At 37.5% G+C, this 26,614-nt stretch overlaps 2 protein-coding genes across 2 annotated transcripts in view; one reads left to right on the forward strand and one right to left on the reverse strand.

The window, feature by feature from the left end:
- Positions 1-17,898, reverse strand: slc9a2 (solute carrier family 9 member 2). Its single transcript, XM_063005329.1, has 13 exons — positions 17,832-17,898; positions 13,544-13,750; positions 11,554-12,017; positions 7,669-7,919; positions 7,319-7,536; positions 5,865-6,064; positions 5,512-5,601; positions 5,326-5,396; positions 4,278-4,445; positions 4,087-4,189; positions 3,327-3,443; positions 1,821-1,908; positions 1-889 (listed from the first exon to the last, which is right to left on the reverse strand). Exons 1-13 carry the CDS (start codon positions 17,896-17,898, stop codon positions 486-488), a joined length of 2,448 nt encoding a protein of 815 aa, XP_062861399.1. The 3' UTR covers positions 1-485.
- inpp4aa (inositol polyphosphate-4-phosphatase type I Aa) overlaps positions 17,523-26,614 on the forward strand; it is a 27,534-nt gene continuing 18,442 nt past the window's right edge. Inside the window, exon 1 of the mRNA XM_063005341.1 lies at positions 17,523-17,586. The gene's annotated coding sequence lies outside the window, so the exon portion shown is untranslated. The remainder of the gene's footprint in view (positions 17,587-26,614) is intronic.

A 26,614-nucleotide genomic window follows, 5' to 3' on the forward strand; every position in this document is an offset into this window, starting at 1 on the left:
CACACAAATAAGATGTTTTAATATCAAAAATACAACTTTGCACTAAACAAACAGGCAGGTAAAACACCAGTTAAGTGCTGCTGGAAACACGGCAGATCCCATTAAACAAAAACATAATAAAATAACATAATTGTAAAATAAATATAATTAATAAACATCAAATTCCAGAAATTATAATGGTTAGATGTTGCTATTCTATATAAACTGCTAAAACAATTATTAGTGTCATTTTTTTTAATTAGGTTAATCAGCACCCTAGTGTATTATTAAATATTCTCAATGAAATAGGAACACAAAACTTGCTGAAATATACTAAAAGCCCAGCAAAGCCCTCTACTCAGTGTAAGACAATGAAGGAACGCCTGTAGGCGAACTCTAAGTCACACCCTGTGACTGGTTAATCCTGTTTTAGTCCAGGTACAGCAGTGCATTACATTCCTCATGTCATCATTCCAGTCACATTACTTTTAAACCTAAAGTTCTTATCATCTCGGTGGACCATGTAGATCCTGTGGCTTCCACTGTGTTCTGCTTAGCAGTGGATTTTGTACTTCCCCACTGCCTCGCTCAGGTGGCTCAGGAGTCCATTGCATAGATAGAGATGCAGTGTGTGGCTCTTCAACATCAGCCTCACGGTCACTGGTGCTTTGGTAAATGTGCTGATATCTTGCTGAAAACCTGGCCTGAGCAAAGCTGGAGCTCCTGCTTGATGGGGTACGGCTCCTCTGCTCTTCATTCGGCTCATCTACAGTGACCTCTGCAGAATACGTTTCTTGAAATGGCTCCAGTCTCCTACGAGTCGTCGAGGGTTTGGAGAGAATTTGTGGAGGCTGCCTAAATCTAGGTCTGGGTAATGGATAGTTAGGCTTTAATGCAGAATCAGCACCATCTGAAAAATAGAGGATATTAATATGATATTAATACTTTCATTATGTTATTACACCACCATAATAATCCAAAAGTTTCTGTATTTTCTATGTTTGTATTTAAAACCAGAATATATATTTTAAAAAGCCAACAAACTTTGAATATAAATTGTATTTTGAGAAGACTTGTTGTTACTTCTGACAAAAAGTAAAGAACAGTTACAAAAGTGTTATACATGTAGGTAAACTGTTTGTTCAAAATTCAGTATTGCCTATGATAAAATTACAGTTTACATGTATGGCATTTAGCAGAAAACTTTACCCAAAGATTAGTGAATACAGGTTAAGCAATTAGGGCTCAGGGCCTTGCTCAGTGCCCAACACGGCAAGCTGATAGTGGTAGGGCTTACACCAGTGACCTTCTAATCCAGTAGTCCAGTACATGATCTGCCACTTTTCTATAGTTATATATTAATTTGTGAAATTAAGACTTACTCTCTGAAATGTCATACTGACATATACCAGAAAACACAGGTAGCATCCTGACACATAAAAACATCTATCAAGACATGTAGACACAATGCTAAATCTTTTTTTGTAAATGGTGACAATCAACCACTTAATCACTATTTTATTATCAGCTTAAAAAGGGCCACAATGCTATAACTGGACAATTTATCTAACGTTTGTCTGTTATTTTTACACTTTAATTGAATTATCTGCACAAATGGCAGAGAACTTCCCTCTTCACGTAATTCAGTTTATATTCACGGTACCAGCTGCATCCCAGACTGCAGTCTATGTACTTAATAGTTTGTATTAACAGTATAAACTACTTGCTATGGTAGTGTGTAATATGGGATGCAACCACTGCTTCTGCCTTCACAAAGTATAATGATGATACATTTGATGTAAAGTCTGTCTTTCATGCAGTAGTACGTGTTGGATTCTTACCATTTGCACTTGCTCTTTCAGTAGCAGATCGGTAGTTCAAACTCTGACCCACAGGCAAAGAGAAGTATTTTGGGGTCCGGACTGTATCCTGGTAAACAACATGAAACATAATAAAATTAGACAACATTAAACTTACTTTAAAAATAAACTTCAAGTAAAATGGACAGCTTTGACCACAGTTTTCAAAGGTATGACTGGAAAAGCCTGGAAGCAGCTATTGCCAACTATTGCCAACTGTTAATAATGGTGGTGGATCTATTATACAGGGGTTGTGTGTCAGCAAACAGATGAGAGATGGAAAAATCGAAATCCAAAAAGTGTCGGATAATTTTGGAAGCAAATGGGACAGTTGGACAAGAAAAAGAGGCTGACAGAAGGAAAGGATCTAAAAACACCAATTACTTTAATCTCCACCATTTATACTTCAGGAAATGCTGAAACTTGTAAAATGACATTTATATGTCTGACATGACTGACCTGAAACATTATTGATCAGTGGTTAGATCTTAAAATGTCTCATGAACATCTTATAACTACAAGATGTTCTGCAGAGAAAAATTCTTAAAACAACCACGAAATAGGTGTTAAAGAAAATAGACTTACTAAAAAGTGTCCAGACCTTCATTAATATTTGTATTTTAATATTTGTATTTGTATTTTATTGTCATTTACTCCAGAGAATCCAGAGAAATCAGAGTCCACATAGGGCAAGGTCAGAAACCACCGCTGAATATGTGAGATTCAAGCATTCAGATAGCATTGCATGGGAAACCATTATGCTACTGTGATAAATATCTGGACTATTTAAAAAAACCTTCAACCGTAACACAGTTTGCTGCTGCATCAAAAAAATGCAACCTGAACCTCTATGAATTCTCCGAAGAAATGCAGTTCTCTGGGCCTGAGTTCATCTAGGATTGTGAACTTGTGTGTGCTGTTGTCAGATGAGCCCAAACTAGGCATCTAGTTTTCCATGCAAAAGACAAAAAGGACCATCCAGACTGTTATGAGTAAAAGGTACAAAAGGGATCAAGTCATGGATGACTTGCATATGCAAAGGTATCACTGACATGGAGGTGCATATTGGGGTTTTAGAGTGACACATGCTGCCATCAAGGCGATGCCTTTCCCTGGGAAGTCCATGATTACTTCAGCAAGACATTGCCAGGCTTCATTCTGCATGCTCTACAACAACGTGGCAACGAGTGTATGTGCATTTACTCCATATCTATCTGACAATGTATGAAGCTTCATGAAGAGGAAAATCAGATAATGGTGACCACATATTGTACTATTAATATCTTCAATAACCCAATCATTTAAAAGTGTCAATAAGAAGAAATGTGATGGTAGGCATAACCAAATGTATTTGTATTTATAAAATATAGTTAATTGGTCAGTGAAAATATTGGAAACCCCTTTATTTGTTCATTTGCTAGTTAAATAAGTTTTTAGAATGGTGTTCAAGGGTGCCCAAGCAAGTATAATACTGCAATCTTTTCTTACCGATCCGTGGGTTCTTTTAGGTCTGAGGCTACGTCGGATGCTGGTGTGTCGTCGGATCAGAATCTCTCTGGCTCTACTGTCATTGGGTAAGGCATGCTTATTGGTGTAAGACACCGTCTGTGACAGAGACATAAGATCACAAAAATTACAAAAAGCATTTAACAAAGTCATTTTACTAGCTGAAACTTTTTTTCTCTTACTATGAAATTGAGGTTAAACTTGTTCAACAACTATTGGTTAAAGTTAAACAACCATTGTCTTGATAATGATCAGTGTAAATCATGCTGGTAAAAAACAAGACTCAAAAACCCATTCTATGTGTTGGGATTCTAATACATGTCAGAATGTAAATCAGAAAGGGAAAGAAATTGGACCACTAAACTTATCTTTTACCCTCAACAAAGGGAAATTATCATTATCTATGGGATATTGATCGGGACAGTTATTGGTTGAAACTACTCAAAAATCATAATTTTGAAAATATTATTAACAGCATTTTTGTGACTGAATCCAATTCTACTAGTTGTATTCTAGGGTTAAGGGCCTTTCTCAAGTGCCCAATCAAAAAGGAGCGGGGCATGAATCTATAACCTTTCGGTTATTAGTCTGATACCCTAACTGCTGTGTGCTGTTAAGTGATATGAAAGTAAATTGACTGTTTAAAGTTATTTAAAGATATGCAGATCTAATAAGAATAAATTAACAACAATTAAAAGCTAACCTAAAGTATAATATTAATATGAAGTGTTTCAGAACATACCCTTTCTCTGATGTTATACATGTTCTTTGACAGAATGTCATGCATTTCGAATAGATCAGCTGTCAAGAATGTCTTCCTAGGTTTATCAGAATTTATCTTTTCTCTGTAACACATACCGAAGGACATCACAATAAACTTTGAGCTAAAATAATAGGACATTACAAAGATGCCAGTAATAAAAACAGACATACTGAAGGGAGATGACTGAAGGTGCTGCACTGAGGTCTCCAGTAATTGTATCCAGGATCTCCATGGCATTTTGCAGCTCTAGCTTTTTGTAAAGAGCCACAATACTCGACTCGGCCCGGTTATCACGGATTAAAATTTTACGGATAACACGGTTATTGAACCTCATGAACCTTTCAAAGATAAAAAAATTACAAAATTCATAACCAGTCCCATGACATACACACTTCCTCATACACACATATACATAATCACTCCATATATTTATAGCATAAAACCTTTAAGGTATACATATAAGTATCTTAGATCTGATAACCCAGTAGCACATCACATGTATTACTCAGATTAAATTTACTTAGATTAATATGTCTTGTTTCTTGCTATTCTAATTTTCTTGTGTTATCTGTCTATGTAGCTGCAGTTAGGTTGAGGAATTATTATTTACTGTTTTTTCTTGACAAATGTTGACTCTACATATTTATATGTTGGTAAAAAGTGTGATGATTTCCGCAAAAGGTGGTGCTGGTGAGGTCAAAGGATGTTGGCTTTTTGGCAATACAAAGGCATCTGCGTTGGTTAAATGTCATCAGTCCACCCAAAATCAAGCAAGTAAAATATAGGAACAATAAAAGCTTTCATTTCTTGAAAGCTGATTTAGTTCAAGTCGTATCTCCCAGCATGATTCATTCATTCATTCATTCATTGCCTGTTTTATCATCACTTTATCCTATTCAGGATAGCAGTGGGTCCAATTCACTGGAGAAGTGGTAGGAAAAACCCCTGACAGGTTGCCAGTCTGTCAGAGGGTAAACACACACAAGCACCTTTGGCAATTTTAGTACCTCCAGTTAACCTAACCGCATGTCTTTGGACTTGTGGAAGGAAACCGGAGCTTCCGAAGGAAACCCACACAGACACGGGGTGAACATGCATGGGAATTAAAACCAGGACCTTCTTGCTGTGAGGCGAAAGTGCTATACACCCTATTTAAAAATTTGCTTGGTTAAGATTTCTTCTACTGAAATTTCCTACTCAAACGATCCAAAAACTTACTTGTCTTTTAAGGAGTGGTGGCTCCACTGTCCACATACATCCTCTATTCCAGCAGTGATGTGTTCCATTAACTAAAAGTCAGTGAAGCTTGATTATGACCATTGATTATTCCATGGAGTTTAGCTGATTCTGCAATTATTTAATTTTAACATAAAATAAAAAAGATGTCATAATTAAATTACCTACCCTTTTGTGAATCTCAACGTTTATAGTCCCATGATTACGGTTTGTCTTCCGTACATTCATCAGTTCAATAATAGGTCTTATACTGATGCCCTACAAATAAATTAAAACATAATATATTTAAATGTTATAATGATTAAGGCCAAACATAATGCACTATATTGAATTATTATGTTTTTTGTGTCTTTTAATAAAAGATTGAGATATGTATATTTAAATGCATGAAGAACTGCATTGGCTGCAGCAACTTAATTTCCATGCCTATCAAGACTGTAATATTGTTGTAATACAGTCATTCAATTAAATAAAACAGTCAATTGAATAATAAGGTAGAAAATCTTGTAATTAGTAATTACCTGGATAAACACTGTAAAGAGGATGACAGCAATTGTGGTTGTGACGAAAAGGTTTTTGCGAAGAATAGTGTTTGGAAGAGTATAGGCCAATGCAAATGTTATAGCACCTCTAAGGCCACCATAGGCGAGACCGAATTGTTCTTTAAAGTTGAATGGGATGGTACGAAATGGGTTAATTATCTGTGTTAGGACCAGGATGCCTGGAAAACAACAGAGGTTTTTGAGGTTATAGTAGAGTAAACTAGACATAGATTTAATGCAGAGATTTATCCAGACAGACCAAGAAAATAAAGAGATTTATCATTTTGTTGGTTTTGCTAAATCACAGAAAATAGTACAACTACATATAATACCAGTTATAATTTTTGATTGTCCAGTTTAAGTAATTCTAAAACAAAAAACAAATTTGATCTTTCCTGAACTGTTGCCAAATAATTGAAAATGCACAATTGTTTAAAATAACATTACATGCTGTAGAATTAATATTTTCCTTTCCAAATTATCAAAGAAAGGCCTACACCATTATTACATCAGGCAGAAGGTATACTCCTGGTATCTGCCAAACCCAGATTAATCAATCAGACTTCCAAATGCTCAGTTCCTTCCCTACAATGGGTATGTGATTTACACCATTCCTATAAACTTAAGGCATTTCAGCTTCCCATAAATCTTTCCACTAAAAGAGGCAATTTGGGAATCAGTAGTGGTTGTTAGAACCATGAACAGACCATTTTCTGTGCTGTATGCTTTGAGTCTTGACAGTTCCATTCTAAGAACGTATGTGCCTTAACATATCACAGTGAAGTTGTTGTTCCATTTCACAATAACAGCACCTAAACAAACCAGTACAGCTTCAGCAGGACAGAAGTCTAATTAACTGGCTTGTTAGTAAGGTGGCATCTTATGGCAGTGCCATATTGAAATCCCATGCCAATACATGATCTTTTCAGCTATAACAATATCCTCTGTTCTAAGAAGGCTTCTCACAAGACTTTGAAAAATAACTGTGGAAATTTGTGCCCATTCAGTCAAAAGAGCAATTAATGATGTTTGTCAAAAAAGCCTTAATAGATGTTCCAGTTAATTTCAAAGCTGTTTAGTGGGGATGAGGTCAGGGCTCTGTGCAAGCCACTGGAATTACTTTAAACCAAGCTTAACTTTATGTCCTTATAGACCTTGCTTTGTGCACAGGGGCACAGTCATGCCGGAGAAGGAAAGGGCCTTCCATAAACTGTTGAGGCAAAGCTGCAGAAGCATATCATTTCCTTTATACAATCGAATGTTTGTACAACTGTTAGCAATTGTTGTGGCTGAAACGCATTATTTGAAAAATGTGTATGCGTGTCCCAAGGCTTTTGTCAATATTGTTACTATACAAGAGAACCTTAATCAAATAATGATTACAAAAACAAATACAGAATGAATGTATCATGAATAAATATGAAATGCCTTACCTACACCCCTCCAGATTTCAGCAAAGAGCACAGTAAAGAGGATATAGCCCCAGTTCCACTCATGTTCTGTTGTTATAGTAACAACACCCAGAAAGAAGAAGATAAGTGTCTCTGAAACAGTGCCAAGCATTTTTATGACGTGGCGAATGGTGGTGCATGAGCGCTGGGACACATTCTCTTCCACGTAGTACTTCATGGTCAAGGCACACGTCACAATCCTGATATAATAATGTAATAGTGGTACAGTCACTGGTTTCATGTAGTGTATGCAATATACAAGCTCTTATTATAATGTAATTTGTTGTATTTATGAATATGTTTGTGTGTGTGCCATGTGATTCTTTACTCACGCCATGATGCTTGAGATGGAAAAGAGCTCAGCCACCAAGTAGGCCAGGTAGCTGTACATAAAGATGAAGAGGGGCTCGATCTCTCTCACCTTCCATGTAAAGCGAGTGGTGAACGCTGCTGCAAAGCCAAACAGGAAGCCAAAGAGTATTCCACCAAGACCTACCACAAAAAATTGTGCCATACCCAGAAAGACGTCTGCAGCATCCACCACTGGCAACATCGCCACATGGTTAAAGAGATTATACAGCACCTAATGAAAAACACAGTCATTAAAAAGGCATCACATACTGACAATCCGTTCTTCCAAAAATGAATGCACTGGGACAGTGGTAGCACAGTGGTAAGGGCACAGGACTAGTAATGAGAAGGTTGCTGGTAAAAGCCGCACCACTGCCAAGTTGCCACTGTTGGGCTTTTAAGAAGCGCCCTTAACCCTTAACATAAATGTAAATAAGTAACAACATGTATTTGTATAACCATTAACTTTAATATGTAGTTGGTCCACTTTGATGCTATAACAGCCTCTGCTAATCTGGAAAGGCTGTCCACTTGATTCTGAAACATGACTACAGGAATTCCCCTTTGGTTATTCACAAGAGCATTAGTGAGGACGGGCAGTGATCTTGGCTGATGATCTGTAGGGTTCGGGCTGGGTTTCTTTCCCAGTCAGTGGCTAAGTCAGTCATGTTCTTCCACAGCAAACTCAGCTATTTGTGTGCAGGAGCATTATTTTAGTTTGTTTGTGGCTGGTCTGCAACTGTAAACCAATTTATGCAGCTCTTGTTCAAGTTTTTTTTGTCAGTTTGGAGCTCATGTAACCTACTTTTTTTGCTGGTGAGCTCTTGTTGCTTCTAGACGTTTCTGGGTCACAATAAAAGATACATTTTGATGGGTGTTAAGTAAAAGGACTACTGTGGCCTAAGAGACCTGACCTGATTTCCACTGAAGATCTTTGAATGAAACTGTAACAGCCATTACAAGCCAGGCCTCTTATCCAACATCAGTGCCTGGCAAATGTTTTTTGACAGGCACTTATTTATCCAGACATGCCCAAAAAAGTATTCCCAAAAGAGTGAAAGCAGTTAAAGACCAACTGCATATTAATGCCTATGTTTTGAAAAGGGATGTTTAGCAAGATTATGGTCATGGTCATGCCCACATACTTTCAGCCATAAAGTGTTATTATTCTATTATTACACTTCATTTTATATTGATAATTATTTGATGTTAATGCCACTGCAGACTTTTCACTACTTATAAAAGTATGTTAAAAATTCTTCCTAAACAAAAGCATTGTTTTTTAACAAATATGGTTAAGAGTTTCTGTTTGTCTATGTCTAATGGCATTTTCCTAGCCTGCTTTTTGTGTTTGTGCTTGTTCCCAGGGGGTGGCCACACCTGCTCTGCCATGGTCAAATGTTTGCCCTTGTTGTCAGGTGCTGTGCTGAACAATAGATTTGCTAAGAGCCAGGTACTGTTCTGAAATGCTATTGTACAGATCATACATATTCACTAATGCCTTTCAAATAATACAACAGTTTTAAGACTCGGGACCGAGAATGAAATTGTCCTATGCCTTGTTTTACTTCATCACAATTACAATTATGTGCAGTTAAAAATTGCTATATAATTACATGAAGGCCAAGTTCCTATCCAAAGTACAACATTTCACCTTATGAAGCAAAACGTTTTTGCTTTGTACAAATTAGGGATGCATCGACACCATTTTTTCCCAACCAAGTACGAGTACAAGTACATGTATTTTTGTACTTGCCGATACCGATACCGATACCAATACCTATTTAGAATACCGTTTTTTTAAACAAAAACACATGTGAGAAGTGACGAGAAGTTTAATGATACCACGTCCAAAAATGCACGTCAACAAGTAGCGAGTGATCAAAGTGTTTGTGCGCTGATGTGATGAAATCAAGTAGGAAAAATATATATTTGGCAACACGAATAGCATGGATTGTTCTATAGTGAGTTGGAGGTTAATAAATATTTTTGCAATGTTGGTATTTTGTTGTTATGTTTTGTAGAGAACGATCAGGTCAGAAATACTGTAAAACGTGTGTGTGTGCCGGTGTATTCTGATATAAACTATATTATCCCCCTGTCCCACCTGTTTACACTCCTCTCCTGCGTTTCCCCTCACACCGTATCCTGTGCTCTCATTGGCTGTTCGACATAGCACTCATTCCCAGTCGCACATCTCAGATCAGATATCTGACGCAGAGCCGTAGATTCTCTCTACCGCTCTGATCTAACTCTAGATCTAGAAAACTCGGCGAGCGGGTCGGATCGAGTTGTTGTATAGTTCACACTTAGCGATCGAGAGCCGAGTTTTGATTGCCGAGCGAACGCTGAGTTGCTCCCGAGCCGGCAAATCTAGCGCCGACCAGTCGCCGAGCGAAAATCAGGGCAAAAATCGTGTAGTGTGAACCAGGCATAACGCAGCAACGTGCACTAGGCACACGGTATCGGATGTTTAGTATCGGAGCCTTGTTTGCGAGTACGAGTACAAGTTAATGAGCGCAGTATCGGGCAAATACCCGATACCAGTATCGGTACTCATGCATCTCTAGTACAAATAATTAAAACTGATAAAAGACCTGTTACTCATACTCATACAATACGTAGTAAATGCCAAACTATGAAGAATGTGTAACAGCAGTTAAGCAGTAACTAAACAAGCAGTTCTAGCATTCTCAATTATCAATTTCAGGATACATTTTAAAAGCAGTATTTAAAATTTAAGTACTTAGTTTAATCTAATATTAATTATCTAGATTTTTTGTAAATATTTTAACATGAAAATAATAATAATATAATAAATATACATATAAGCAGTGGCGGTTCTGGGGGGAAGCAGCGGGGGCCAGTGCCCCTGTGACAACCAGCATGGCCCCCCCTACGGCCCCCCTAATGAGTGAGTCACCTCACTCTTGCGAACACACGGCGACAAAGCTGCACACCAAAGTAACCCACATTTTCCAGTCGGACCGTTTTAAGGGGTTTTTAGACTGAAAACTGCATAAATAAAATGTTGAATTCTATTGAATATCGACTGTTTCTTCTTAATGCCTACAATGCACATTTGGGCAGAAAGTAATTGGCCCCTCTAACATAGCCTCTGGCCCCTGCGTGCCCCCCACCTCACATGGTCTAGAACCACTACTATAAGCATACATACAATTTGAATGGTTAAATAACCTAGTGTGTTTTAAATGTATCCATTCTATTTCTAAGCATGATGGTACCTTTAAGCATAATAATCATTGGGAGAAATTAGTATTTTAGTAATGTAATATTATATGTTGGGGAGCTCGGTGGATGCAACATTTCTGATCCCCAGAACCACCCTTGCCAATAACATTAAGAACCTTTGTGACTTATATGTATCCAATGTGCCTTTTTAAGGTGTATACCTAATGTATTCTGAATATTTTATTGATATGTAATAATTATTTTGATGTAGTTCTAAATAATACATAGTTATTCATGTAGTTCATAGTTATGTATTCCTAAATACACAATATTCTACCTTACTCTGACAGTTGCTAGTTGCACTATGTATGACTTATGTGTGTGACAAATAAACATTGATTTGATTTGATTACTGTCAGTACATTGTGTTAAGTAAGAAGTGTTTCATTAAATGAGTGTGCTGTAGTTCTGTTCTGTAGTAGTTCTGTAGAACTGAAACTTCAATGGCAGTTTAAAAATCCCACAACACACAATAAAATGAAACCTGGACCTCAGAAAAAGCTGAACAAAGCCCACACTGTTAACAATTTTCCCTTGCTCTCTCACTCTAAGTAGCACAAAAGGTTGCTTCCATTTTATTATGTCGAAAACCTAGCTTTTAGAAGTTCACTTACCACAGTGACGGCATCGTTAAACAAGGATTCGCCAAATACCACAATGTACAGCTGCTCATTGATGTTGACATCCTCAAAAACAGTCAGCACTGCCACTGGATCTACAGCTGAGATAATCGAGGCAAAGAGTAGGTTCTCCTGCAGGTTGATATCCTGAATGCCAAGGGCTGGTATCTGACAGATACCATATAGAGAGATGCCAACACCAACAGAATTCCATAAGGTTCCCACAATGGAAAACCACATAACTGTGCCCAAATTTTCAAATAAGGGCCGAGTAGGCATGAAGTAGGCTGAGTCCAAAACAATGGGTGGCAGCATATAGAGAAAAAAGACACTGGAGGTGAGGACAGCTGGGGGCTTCTCATTTACAGAATGCATTATGGCTCCAACCACTAGGCCAATAGCAATCAGCAAGCATGTCACTGGTACCCAGACTGTGATCTTATGGTACACATGGAAACCTGTTTAAAAATATAAACAAAATTGTGTCAGCCTTGTATGCATAACAGCTTTTGTTTGGATTTTAAAAGTGTTTACAACATGCTAGTGTTAAATGCATTTATAAATGACTCAGAACAACAGTTCATTTCAAATGTATTGTTGGAGAAAATCCAAAAAAGAAAGATTCTAGAAAGATTGAAATTACTTGTATTTGTCAATAAATACATCATATAATAACAGACACATCTCACCTAAACTAATAGCACTTTTTTAGATTAATAATAATTCATAATTCAGATTGGAAAATAGAACTTTCCTTGGAAGAAATAATGTTTGTATGGGGGATTTTCTTGGAAAAATAGGCATCTTAAGATCTTAAGATCCTGTTAATTGTATTTTTGTAATATTATGTTACTATATACATTATACTGTATGTTATGTATTTATGTGTTTAGGTCATATACATATAATACTATATATCATATATTTTATAAGATGAGTTTCTTTACATGTTTCAAATTTCAAAAGCATGGACAAGGTGGCCTGGCTGTGGTGAAAATGTTCCACACAAATAGCATCTGTTTAGTGGTAGCCCAAGAAGAACCCCTTTCAAATTATAAATGTGGTACACTGGTGACGAAGTGTAGAGAGCAACAAATGGGCTACAGTCAGACACAGCATTCTGACAATGTTCATCTGTATGGTAGGTGTAGTTTTTACAATAATTAACAAATATATGTTCCATATAGGTGTACCAAATAAAGTGGTCAGTGAGTGTATTCGTACGATTCTTCTCTCAGGGCAATCTTAATTGAATTGGGTAGTGGTTCACAGTGACAGATCATTCTTGAGAAAAGCAAGGTTAGACTGTGTGTGCTTTTTACTGAGCAAGACACTTACAGTCATATTAGGTAGAATACTTCTTTGGGAAAGGTTTACATTATCATTTAGTTAACATTATAACTACACTTTCAAGGATAGATTGCCAATAAATGATCAATATTAAGTGGTTTGAGCATTGTTTTAGGCGGAACGTGTTCTGTACTTATTTGAATGTAGGCCTGACTACATTTTAAAAGTAGCCTACGTAATGTTGATTGCAGCCATTATTTAGTGTTAACTTTTTCTTGAAACTACAGACACAGAACACAACACTGTTTGTAACATACTGCCTTCAGGACTGAGCTGAAAGAATGTCAAGCAAGTATTTTATTTAAAAAGGAACATCTTATTTACTTATATTGTATTTAGTATTGTTCCAAATAAAGGTAAAAGTATCTGGGTAGCTTTTGGAAAATTGGACATTCAGGTCCTAAACTACCAAACAAACACTATCCCTGAACCCCTTAATTCCAAATCATGTTGATAAGTGTCTGTCAAATACATATGAAAGTCATCTCAACTGTATACATGGAAAACGTTATTGTGAAGAATAAGAGAGGAGATTCAGAAATCAGTGGAGAGAAGGAAACTTCATAGTGGAACCTGTGACTGAAACTGTTTATTATCAGGTAAGATGAATGAATGATAACGTGTGTTTGCTTACCGACTTTCGCAAATGAAGCAAGTAACACCCATAAAGTAATTTCGAACGGAATCTGAACACGAGGATAATTCAAGGTAAACATGGGTAAATAGGATTTTTCTGGTTGAGGAAAAGTCTGAGAAGGATTGTGTATCGGTTCTGGTGGGGGCTGTTTAGCTGGAGTTGGTGAAACCTCTGCATAAACGCCATAGAACAACAATCCAACTGCTGCGTACAAAATAAAGAAGTTAGAAAATTGACTGGAGATGAATAAAATTCCCATTTTGCCAGTCAGATGAAGAATAAAATGTCAAGAAAACGTTTAGGAAAAAAAACCGTTTTGTTCTCCTCTTAAGGTCACTTAATATATAAATATAGAAAACATGATATTAAATCCAGATGTGTAATTTCATTAAAATCCCGTGTAACGATCCATGATTTCTGTCAAAGCCCAAAGGTGGAATACAGCCATGATGTTCCTCTCGCTCTCTCTCTCTCTTTCTCTGTCTCTGTCTCTCATTCCTTCGTCTTCTCCCTGGGTCTCTCCTCTCCTCTACTACCTGTGCATTTGCTTTTGACTCTTACCTGGTGCTGTTACGCACACCTTGTTTCCATGGATACTCACTCCTGATTGGAGCGGCTCATGGCTTTAAAGTGACATTCTTCAGACTATAGCCGAAACCGCGTATTGTCTTTCTATAAAAGTGATAGTACCGGTACTGGTCCAGACACATAAACAGCAGATCGATGTGATTGTACTCATATGCATGAAGATTTACTGATTTAAAGTGGTTTATCTTGGTCAAAGTAGCAATAAGAGTCAGTGTAGCAGTTTTGGGAAAACTGCAAAAAGACAGAATCACTCCCTTTTACAATACCTTTTCATGTACATGACAGATTCGAGAACCTTAAACCAGTGGTCCCCAAACACCGGGCCGTGGACCAGTACCCGTACGTGGGCTATTTATTACCGGGCCGCACAGAAAGAATGAATAATTAGAGACCGCTAGAAAAGCAGTTTTCACTGCTTCTACTTCGGGTGTTATTGTCTTATTGTCACCCCCCTAGGAGGGAGAAGCGTCTCATTGCAGCGAAAAAAGCACATTTTACACCGTTTGTGAGCAATATTATTAAATCCTCCCTCCCCTGCCGGTCCGTGAAATTATATCTTATATGAAACCGGTCCGTGTTGCAAAAAAGGTCGGGAAAGGCTGCCTTAAACCCAGAAGCTTTTTACAGTAGCCAAACCACTTTTTACTATGGGTTTGCTAGTTTTTGTTTGTTTGTTTTTTTTATAAAAAACATTGTCTTTATTTAATAACTTAAGCTTTATGTTTTGCCTTTTATTTTAGTAAGTTGTTTTAGTTCTGATGTCGTAGAGCTGTTTCTCACGAGGAATAAGTGACAGCTGTATCGGTCTAATGTCACCTCAAAGGACGAAGAAAATGTTTTATAAGTGCTGTGGTAGATTTTGTGAAAATGCCAAAAGTCCAAAAGCCAGGGTCTGCCATGGTATAGGGCCGTGTCAGTGCCCTTGGCAAAGGTAATTTTACCCTCTTTCCTGTCATAACCACATTATTATAATGTTTAATTTAATTTTTGTAACAACATGTTTGCTGGTGTGTTTTTAAAATTAGCTTTTAAATTATGTGCTTGTTTATTGGTGTACAAAGATGTATTGCATGATTGTAATGTATCCAAAATGGGTTGTTTTTTGGGTTTTTTTCAGAATCAAGCAGGACTGTTCAAGAATTTTATCAAAGCAAGTGTATTGCAAGTGTTGTATAGTTAGTGATATTAAATTGATCTTAGGTAGAAAAAACTATTGCCAAGCCCTCTTGAAAATTTATACCGAGACTGACGTTCTTTCTACCGACAGCAGAGGGAGACAAACGAGCATCTTTAACCTAACCCTTAACATTCCAGCACAAATAGAAAGGTATGTATTTGCTTAGATTTGAATTTTGTTAAATGTTAATAGTCTGAGATCAAGACTTTATAAGCTACACTAAAAACGGATAAAATTTAAATGTTACAACATCTTTTAACTCTACAGTACATCTTGTATGTAAAGACACCATTATCACATAAACAAACATTATGCTAGGCTTGTTACCATCCTAAACACACTTAGGTGCAAAACTGCTTCCATTGCCGATATCATACAACAAGACAACAAGATAAGTTATTTGTACTTAATAGTGTCATTATTCAATACATTTGTGCCTTTTTGGCTGTAAAGCCCCGACAGACCCTGTCTATGTTTACATGAAATTTACCCCTCGCTCATTTCTTCACATTAGTCTGCAAACTGAATTACTAGGTCAAAACAAGTCTAAAATGACTATTTTCAAACGAATTATTTATTGGAATCGAGTCCGGTTGCTGTGCTCTTGTCTACGGTAAAGATTCATTCGTTTTGCTCACTCTATTGCGTTATGGTGTCGTGCGTAAACAACTCTATGAATAAGTGCACAAAGAACAAACCGACAGTCGCACACACGTCGAGTTAAAAGGTAGCGCTGCATATTGTATTACAATCACCTCAGGGTTGCAATGGATGATGTAAAACAATATAATATAAATTTTATGAAGAATATACACTGTCTGGCCAAAAAAAGGGTCACACATTCTAATATTTTGTTGGACCGCCTTTAGCTTTGATTACGGCACGCATTTGCTGTGGCATCGTTTCCACAAGCTTCTGCAATGTCACAACATTTATTTCTGTCCAGAGTTGCATTAATTTTTCCCCAAGATCTTGTATTGATGATGGGAGATTTGGACCACTGCGCAAAGTCTTCTCCAGCACATCCCAAAGATTCTCAATGGGGTTCAGGTCTGGACTCTGTGGTGGCCAATCCATGTGTGAAAATGATGTCTCATGCTCCCTGAACCACTCTTTCACAATCTGAGCCCGATGAATCCTGGCATTGTCATCTTGAAATAGTCAGCTGACCTCATTCTTTGGGCAGATAACGTTGCTGAACCTAGACCTGACCAACTGCAGCAACCCCAGATCATAACACTGCCCACACAGGCTTGTACAGTAGGCACTAGGCATGATGGGTGCATGACTTCAGTCGCCTCTCTTCTTACCCTGATGCGCCCATCACTCTGGAACAGGGTAAATCTAGACTCATCAGACCACATGACCTTCTTTCATTGCTCCAGAGTCCAATCTTTATGCTCCCTAGCAAATTGAAGCCGTTTTTGCCGGTTAGCCTCACTGACAAGTGGTTTTCTTAAGGCTACACAGCTGTTTAGTCCCAATCCCTTGAGTTCCCTTCACATTGTGCGTGTGGAAATGCTCTTACTTTCACTATTAAACATATCCCTGAGTTCTACTGTAGTTTTTCTACCATTTGATTTCACCAAACGTTTAAGTGATCGCCGATCACGATCATTCAAGATTTTTTTCCGACCACATTCCTTCCTTGAAGATGATGTTTCCCCACTGTCCTTCCACTTTTTAATAATGCGTTGGACAGTTCTTTACCCGATTTTAGTAGTTTCAGCAATCTCCTTGGATGTTTTCTCTGCTTGATGCATGGCAATAATTTGACCCTTCTGAAACAGATAAACATCTTTTCCACGACCACAGGATGTGTCTTTCGACATGGTTGTTTAACAAATGAGAAGCTACTCACTGCATCGGTTAGGGTTAAATAACTTGTTGCCAGCTAAAACGTAATCACCCATGCAGTAATTATCCAATGGGAGGGTCTTACCTATTTGTTTGTTTAAATCCAGGTGGTGACCTTTTTTTTGGCCAGGCAGTGTATATTATTACATTGTACATATTGGTTGATATCGGCCATGGAAGCAGTTGTACAGTGTGGTTGCATCATCATAAAATACAAAATGATTACCAGATTTTGAAAAGCAAAAGATGCCTCGATATAGAATAGCTAATGGTGAGCAAAGTCTGACGTCACTGCGATTGACGTAAAAGGGCGCGTCTACAGACTGTAGACACTGCAGAGCGAGCTAATCAGCTGTGAATCAGTCTGTATACGAATCAAACAGCTACGGAAGCCAATAGCACGAAGGGTGACTAAAATGTAAGTTTATTTCGTGTATTTTTATTTACGGCTGAGCATCTTTACATCGCTGTGATTATGAAGCGTTGATGTGGAAGCAGTAAACATCCGCGGCGGAATGATCTGAGTGCTGCTAGTGAGAGTCGCTAATGAATGAATGTTGTCAGGAGTGAATGTGTGACGGTATTATGTTGTTTTGGCGTTGTGCTGTTGAATAGTTTTTGTAAAAGCATTGTGTAAATATAACGGAAGCGTCTCTGCTTTACTCTCTATGGTGATCTGAGTGACCGCAGCATCGGGTTTAAGGCTCAGTATTTCAGGTACTGAAACCATCATTTCGTTGTTGATGGATTTTTTACTGCTATTTCAGCTGCGTTATGTCAAACGAAAGAAGCAGTGAACCTCCCTGCTGGATTTCCTCTTTCACAAAACGTTTCTTGCTTTGGATTCGGTTTGCTGCACTCAAGACACGTTATGTCTGTCTTCTCATTATTTCAGAGAGCTGTTTGTGTTATTAAAATAGCAACTGCTGCCAAGTGTTGTCAGTATTGCGTCACAATGACCAGTACAAGTTTGTTATCACTTCCAGACTCAACAACATCATTGTTGTAAACGCATGTGCCCCACTTTTTCCCACATTGTGGGGCGGTCTGGGTTTTTTCTGTGTGGAGTTTGCATGTTCTCCCCGTGTCTGTGTGGGTTTCCTCCGGGAGCTCCGGTTTCCTCTCACAGTCCACAGACATGCAGTCAGGTGAATATGTAATAAAAAAATTGCCCATTACTGTGTTTGACATTAAACTTGTGAACTGATGAACCATTTTCTGTCATGAATGTAACCAAAGTGTGTAAAACATGACGTTAAAATCATAATAAATACATTTTCCCACATTGCCTTCTTTAGGCTATTCCTTGGCACAAATGTTGTCATTTTCAATTAGCTCTCAATCGTAGATTTCTATCCATGTATGAATCAGATAACTTTGGCAATCCACATGATTCCCCTGATGATCAATAAGTTATTGATTGCTGAAGGTAAAAGCATTACAATTCTAAAAGCTAGCAGCAGTAAAAGTGCTTTTACGTTAATTTGTAAATTACTTAGTAATAATAATAATGATAATAACCACAGGTACTGCACAGCATAAGGTCTTTTAAATCTGGGTGCAAACCCTACCCTGTAAGAACTTTGGCGTGTTCTTTCTATGTAGATTTTCTCTATGTACTTCTTTAGCCAGTAAATTAGTTAGCTGGTCAAGATAAAGTGTGAGTAAATGGGCCACTGTGATTGTCTGGCACCCTGTCTAAAATGTATTTTTATCTTGTTTTTGAATAGCGTTCAAGTGTTTTTAAATAGGTTCTGGACTCACCAGGAACAGGACCAGGCTGTTAACGAAGTTACATTCATATCTACACTATATGGACAATTCTAACACATGAATTCTCTAATTATTGAATTCAAGTGTTTCAGCTACAACAATTGCTAACAATTGCTGTATCCTTTATATGAATTGAAAAGGAAATTCCATGCTTTCAACTTTTCAGAAACAGTTTAGGGAGGGCCTTTAGGGTTCCAGTATGACAGTGCCCCTGTGCACAAAGCAAGGTCAATAAAGACATGACGAAAAGCAGAAAAGCTTGGTTTAAAGAAACTCCATTGGCCTTCAGTGAACACTGACCTCAGCCCCCCTAAACAGCTTTGGAATAAACTGGAATATCAATCCAGGCTTTCTTGACCAATATCAGTGGCAAATGCTTTTTTTTTTTTTGAGTAAATGGGCACAAATTCCCACAGACATCTCAGGTTAGTGGCTGTTGTTATAGCTGAAAACATCATAGAGGTCACTTTAGTTTACAGCAAGATGTTTGGATATTTGGTTACAGCAAGACATTTTGTAGTTTTAGGAGTTCCTTGAGATATTTTCTATAAACCTTTGTAGGTATCAACAGAAATACATCAGAATAAACACTTAAAGTAAATATATGGGGATCTGCAGGTTACGGGTTATAAAAACAGTGCATTTGTGTGTTTTTAGAAGCTTAAGATACAGAAACTCAGCATCAGAATCATATCAGAAGCTGAAACTCGAACACAAGAGAAGAACAAGCAGCCTTATTTTTAGCCCAGCACTAGTGGTATAAATGAATAAGAAGGCTAGACCTGCAGTCATAATAGGAGTGCGCAGCTACAACTGAGCCTGCAGCCAGATGTTTCCATGTCAAGGAAGGAAAATAAATAGGTTAGCAATCAAATTAGTGGTCTGAATATACAAAACCATGTACTCTAAAAAAGACATGGAAAAATGAAAAGCATCACTTTTGTTTATGGTGTTTAGTGTAATTGCCACTGTATGAGCTTTTTTGCTTAAACAAAGTTGAGTTAAATCTAAGTTTTGGGGAAATGGCCCCAGTGTTTGAAAGAACTTCAAAAAACAGATGTGTATGGTGAACTATAGACTATGGTTTCTCTATCGGCTGAAAATATGTGAACGTGTGACCTTGAGCTTGTTGAGCATTCAAATCTGAAACCAATGTCATTCACATGGAATTGGCCCCTTTCTTTGTGGTTATAACAGCCTCCACTTATCTTGGAAGGCTTTACATGAGTGTGGAAATTTATGCTAATTTAGTGAAAAGAGCATTTGTGGGGCCAAGAACTGGGGACTAATGGGTCTGGCTCTCAGTGAACAGTCCAGTTTATCCCAGAGTTCACTTTGGTTGACAACAGGCTGCCATACATTTCAGTGAAGTCCCTATATATCAAATTTGTCAAACCAAATGTTTTCATGGACCTCAGCTTTTGCACAGTGGCAGTCATACTTGAACAGGAAAGGACTTTTCCAGCCTTCCAGTGGAAGTGAAATATTTAGGTAAATGATTTATACACCTAATACTCACTAATTAGCTGCAGTGTCTGCTAATTTTGATTATATAGTGTACACTCGCCAAGCACTTGATTTGGTACACCTATTCTAGTACACATTCACTCTCTTATGACAGTTAGGATCACTACTGTATTTCAAGTGAAAGATGTTGTTTAAGTGGGTCAGACAGGCCAGCTTTGCACAAGCAGGCAGTCCGCTTTTACACATGCTGCAGAACAGCAGTGATCATTAAAAAGGTCTCTCGTGTATTTGCATTTGCAACAGCATATCACCAATTCACTAAATTTGTATTGTAACCAGTTACTCTACTACATATTATAGTACATCACCTCACCAAAGTGTCTCAGCAGTACATTAGTATCCTACCATTAAAGCTTTTTTACAACCTGTCTACCTTTTAAACACTTATAAATCATTCATAAACTGTGGACACACTGACTGATCCTGATACTGTAGTTACAAATGTCAAATGATCAGTATTTAAGTATTCAGATTGTTATTATTTACCCCAATAAGCTCTGTTTAATCCAAGATGTAGTTATTTCTGTTACACAATTAATGAGTGCCCATGAGAACAGACCACCTCTAAAATAGAAGCACTAATCAGGGACATCAGTAAAGAAAAGCGTGAAGAATCCTGTTTTACCCATGGTTAGTCATCATTTGATGTGGCATTTTACAGATAAAGCTCCTCTAATTGCTTTATAATATAAATGTCACTACTACACTGTAAATAGGCATCTTTGTTTAGTGATCCTTAATGCTTGTTTGTATTTTATAAATGTGCTTTTATAGCACAGCTGCAAAACTGGTAAGCTGAATGCCACACAGAAACATGGGTCTTAGGGTTCCGGGTTTTATCCTTACATTCAGTCACTGTCTAAAGAATTTGGCATGTTTTCCCTGTGTCCCTATTTCCCTATGTTTTCTTCAGGTACTCCAGTTTTCTCCCACCTTTAAATAAAAATGCAGAAATTCTTTCGGCTCCTGTAAAATTGCCTCTAGGTTTGAGAGAGTGAATAAACTGGGAGAGTGTGGTGACCTGCGATGGATTGGCACATTCTGCAGTGTGTAGTTCTTCACTGGACAAGATATTTTCGATTGGTGTCAGACCTAAAGTAATGTGTTTCCTTAAGGAGGCATGACATTTGTCTATACACATTTTTTAATGCCAAAACATCATTCACACACAGTCAATGCCATACACATTTCCTTGTAAAAACCTTTGGAAATTTACTTTAGCTTATCCCAGCAGTAAGCCAATGGTTGAGAGAAATAAGGTATAGAGGCTATAATGCTGTGTACCTGGTGATGAATTAGTGCATAATAAGCATGGGTGTAAATAATCAGTAATGAAGAAGTGCCTTCACACATTATATGGTCTGTGGAACGCCTGAGATTTGTGGACACACACAATGACCAGATGCCAGATTGATTATATTTACTTTGCATTTCTGAACAATGACCATGTTTTTTTCTGTGAATTCTGCCCACATAAAGGCAGTTAATCATGGATAAACTAAGGGATCACAGTTGTGCTGTAAAAATATGTTTGACGACAGTTAGGCAAGATTGGTAGTTGGCCTGATAAAGGATGAGTGGCAGTAAATGTTCTAAGTATAGACTTTTATACATGAGATGCACAGATTGGAGCTTTTTCATGACTAGTAATCATGACTACTTAATCTCTAGTCTGACTCATAAAGCAGCCTGTTCACTAAGTAAGTGACACTTATTTCATCCCCTGCTTATTTATTTTAGTGGCTAGAAAGTTTTATGTTTTTGTTTTTCTTTGCCATCTGCTATGTGTTCGAGTTTAATAAGACTAATTTGCCCAGTTTGGCATTCCCCTTTCTCATTAAAGGACAAGAAAACTATAGCAGTTAAAGAAGATATTACAGAGGCTATAACAGTAAAAGAATGAGATAATAAAAAAGGACAAGCATAAGAAGAAAGAATGTCTTCTTGTTTATTTATTAGGATTTTAAAGTTAAGTGTTTTACATTTTGTTACATATGTGACTACCAGCAGTTACTAATTGTAATTACTTACTAGTAATTCGGGTGGCACAGTGGCTAAGTGGGTAGCACTGTTGCCTCACAGGAAGAAGGTCTTGGGTTCGATCCCCAGGTGGGGTGGTCCAGGTCCTTTCTGTGTGGAGTTTGCATGTTCTCCCCGTGTCTGTGTGGGTTTCCTCCGGGGTGCTCCGGTTTCCATGCAAATGAGGTGAAATGGAGATACTAAACTGTCCATGACTGTTCGATATAACCTTGTGAACTGATGAATCTTGTGTAATGAGTAACTACTGTTCCTGTCATGAATGTAACCAAAGTTTGTAAAACATGACGTTAAAATCCTAATAAATGAATAAATCACTTAACTAGACCTCTCTTAGTTTGAATATGGTAATTATTAATTGCTGCATTAATCATAAAATACTGAAGTAAAGGTGACATCACTGGACAACAGAACAAAAGCTTCTCAGACATTTGTAAAAATTAAAATAAATAAATGTTATTATATTATAATTTTATAACAGCCCTAATGCTTATTATCAGATAGCACAATCTTAATGCAGAACTCGAAACGCAGGAACATGCCCACTTTGGATTTGCCACATCCTCTAAATTTTATTGGAGAGCTCTGCTGAGTCTGTGGGATACAGCCAGAGACCGCAGGTCAAAGGTTCTTTTGCAAATTCTTATGCAGATTGGTGTGGCATGTCCATGGATGTCAGGCAGTAGCTTTGCAGAAGGAGGGACCTGATTTGTTATAGGCAAACGCAAACAAACCTGATAGACACTGCTGCCAGGTGCAAACAGAAAAAAGGTTATCTGGTAGCATACAGCATAAAGAATGCTACCTTGTCCAAACTAAAGTACTATTAATAGATTCACTATGATAATTCACTACTCACAATTTCTGACACTTGAAATGCAAACTCCTCATTTTATATATAAATACCTTCCAAACAACAGTGAGTATTGACCTTCTGTACTGCACACTGTACAGTTCACATGGACAATAGACAGATTTATAAGTGCTAACTGATAAGAAGTCAAGTTTATTTGTATTCCGCTTTTTAAAGTGGACATTGCCTCAATGCAACTTCACAAATTTCCCTACCAAAAGAAAAAGTCCTCCATATATTACAATAAAGAGGAAGAAACCTACAGTGTAACCAACTCAGTATAGACCTTCATAATCCTTGCATGCTCTACAGGATAATTTGGATGAATTAGAATAAATACATTAGATATGTAAAGATACAATTATTTCTAAAAAATAAAAAGAATAAAGAATGTAATTAGAGTTCATCTTTCTTCAGTTCAGTCTGGGCTTCAGTCTTAGGTGAGTAAAAAGGTTCATGTCAGAACCAGTTCAGGGAACAAAAGTATTAATAAAAAGAATATAGCTAGAGACATTTAATTTTTACAACATAACTAAAAGACAGAACAGCACCCACCTCCCCCACTGTCAACAAACCTGATTGATCAACTGTGAAAGGCAGAACAACAGCAACCCAACATCCCTGATTACCACAGATCTCTATGACGATGAACCCCAGAACTGTACCTTTATCTAAAGCCAGGCCAGCAGATGGCCACCCAGATCACCAGACCCCAGACGTGTCATCAGAACCCCACATCCCTGATTTATAACGACTAATAAAAAGCATGCGTAAATAAGTCTGACTCAGAATAGTGAGTCACACTTCAGGAAATACCACTATTATTTACCCCAAAGCCATTCTGAGGAATAGAAAGCCTAAGGAACCACAGCCAGTTACATCATGGTATCTTTAAGCTTTAAGGTCGGTCGCATTAGCATAAACCACAAACTAGCCTGTCCACTTATCAATCCTTGCCCTTTTGTTAATGCCTAAAGTACCAGAGATTATTTGCATGAACAGCTTGACGTAAAACAGTTTTCATGCTTTGCTACACACACTCATTAAGATAAACCATATAAGCAATAGCAGAGCAAAAAGAAAGAAAAAACTTGCTGAACCAGATGGAGGTAATAATAAGGTACCTGTTAACTAGCAAGCTGTTGCATGTTTACCCTAGCTTTGGTTTCTAGTTGACTGCTAGTAACATTTCATAGAAATACAGTGGGGATGTCTTTCTGCATTTGGTGACTGTCAATTCCAGACATCCTGTTTTAGGTATTTTAAGTTTTTTTAAACAAACATCACTGACACTTAACTACTATACAATATACCAATGACTGAGTTTGGGTGTTTTTTAGCCAGACTAATGACTGAAATGTCCATAAACTCGATTATATGTAAAAACTTGTGGCAACAGTTTAGGTAGAACCCCTCCATGTTTCAGCACCATGATGGTGCTTCTGTGCACAAGGCAAGGTCTATAAGGACAGGAATTCAGTGGCCTGCACAGAGCCCTCACCTCAACCTCACTGAACACCTCTGGAACGAGTTCACTGACCTCACAAATGCTCGTTTGACTAAATTACCATACATTTCCATAGACACACTCCAAAATCTTGTTGAAAACCTCCCAGGAAAGTGAGTCTGTCATTGCCCTGTTAAAGCAGTTGGAACTCATTTGAACGCCTGCAGTCAGGTAGCTATATAATGTAGGTCAGGAAGAATCAGGACAATTTAGCCACAATTTGGCAGTGTGTAATTTTCTTTTTAGAAGTAATTTGCAAGTATTTGCCTTGCAAATGATCCCTACACTGAATTAGGCATTTCAGTAAAAAATCTTTTCCTCATTAGCATGAACAGTCATTATTTACTTAGTTCCAAAATCAGTCAAAATAGCAGATGTTTCTGTAAAAGATGTTTCTGTTCTTTTTTTCTGGTTGATTTTCTTGTAATGTCACAGTGTCAGCATATCATATTTAGTATCGTATATTATTGTTTCTACATAACCTTCCATATTTGCCTGGAAATTCCCACAGTCACATTAATCTGCTCAAAACTTCAACTTGTTAGCATGCATACTTGTACCCTTCCTGGTAAATTACTTGTAAAGTGTGTGTTGAAGAGAAATGTCAGGGCTAATGTTTAATGTTAGAAGTTAATTTGGAAGAATACACTCTGCGTTGATTTTACTTTGCATTATTGGGGTTTTATTACTGTAGCATCAGTCGTCTCTGTGATCACACTGTGAATGCAGCTAGTTCATTATATGCATGTACAAACGTAAAAATACAATGTACAGCTAATTAGCTTACTTTCTTTGAGATGGCCATAGAAATGCCTGCAGTAAGAGGAATGGTTTTGGGTTGTAATACTGTGGGTTGCCCAGAGCTGAGCCCACTCACTACCTGCTGCTTTACAGACTTGCCTTCTGCTAAGCTATTTTAGATACAGGTTTACAAATTATATCACTACCAGTTTGTCCAACTCGCTTGTTCTTATTTTTATTTTATTAATTTATTAATGCCCATTGTTGAATACTGACCATATTAGTTTTAATTCCATTTAAACATGTTTAGAAATGGGAATTTGGTTTTAATGTTTGGCAATACATCAGGGGCCAGACATTGTTTTAGCTGCCAACACTGCAGTAATACGGAAATCACTCAGCACTCAGTTTCTATTTTTTCTTACGCCTCTGTTTGAAACATCACAGTTTTGTGAAACAATTCTTTATCCTGACAGGATCTGAATATGGCAAGTACATGATGGTTTAGATTTTATACTGAGTAAACACACTGACATTTAAGAAGAAGTCACTGCTGGTCATGTATCAGCTCATCCGTGTTCAGAGCTGTGGGAAATGCTAGCCATAATAAACGTTGATTCAGAATGTCCTTCATATTGATTGTCTATCAATAAAAATACCAGTGATATTGACTCAATCTAACTATTGTCAAATATGGCAGATGTTATAGATTGCTGTCAAGCTCCTTTCCTTTACATATCCAAATATTGCTTCTGCAGAAATTGATAGATTGGTTGAGTACAAGTTTGTACCTTTTAACTGGAGTTTACCACAGATTTACGCACTGCTGCACGAGCGCTGCCACAGTGTAATGTTGTAAAACTGTTGATCAGAAATGAACTGAGCTTCATATTAAGGATACAGATCTGGTCGATTCTATAGAACAATCTTATAGCATAAGTGTCAAAAGGTTTTGACATGCATAAGACAGCAAAGCGGTTATATGTAATGAATATTTAATAGAATGGA

Source organism: Trichomycterus rosablanca, chromosome 12 (assembly GCF_030014385.1).
Source record: "Trichomycterus rosablanca isolate fTriRos1 chromosome 12, fTriRos1.hap1, whole genome shotgun sequence".
In the NCBI taxonomy this organism is placed as follows: Eukaryota; Metazoa; Chordata; class Actinopteri; order Siluriformes; family Trichomycteridae; genus Trichomycterus; species Trichomycterus rosablanca.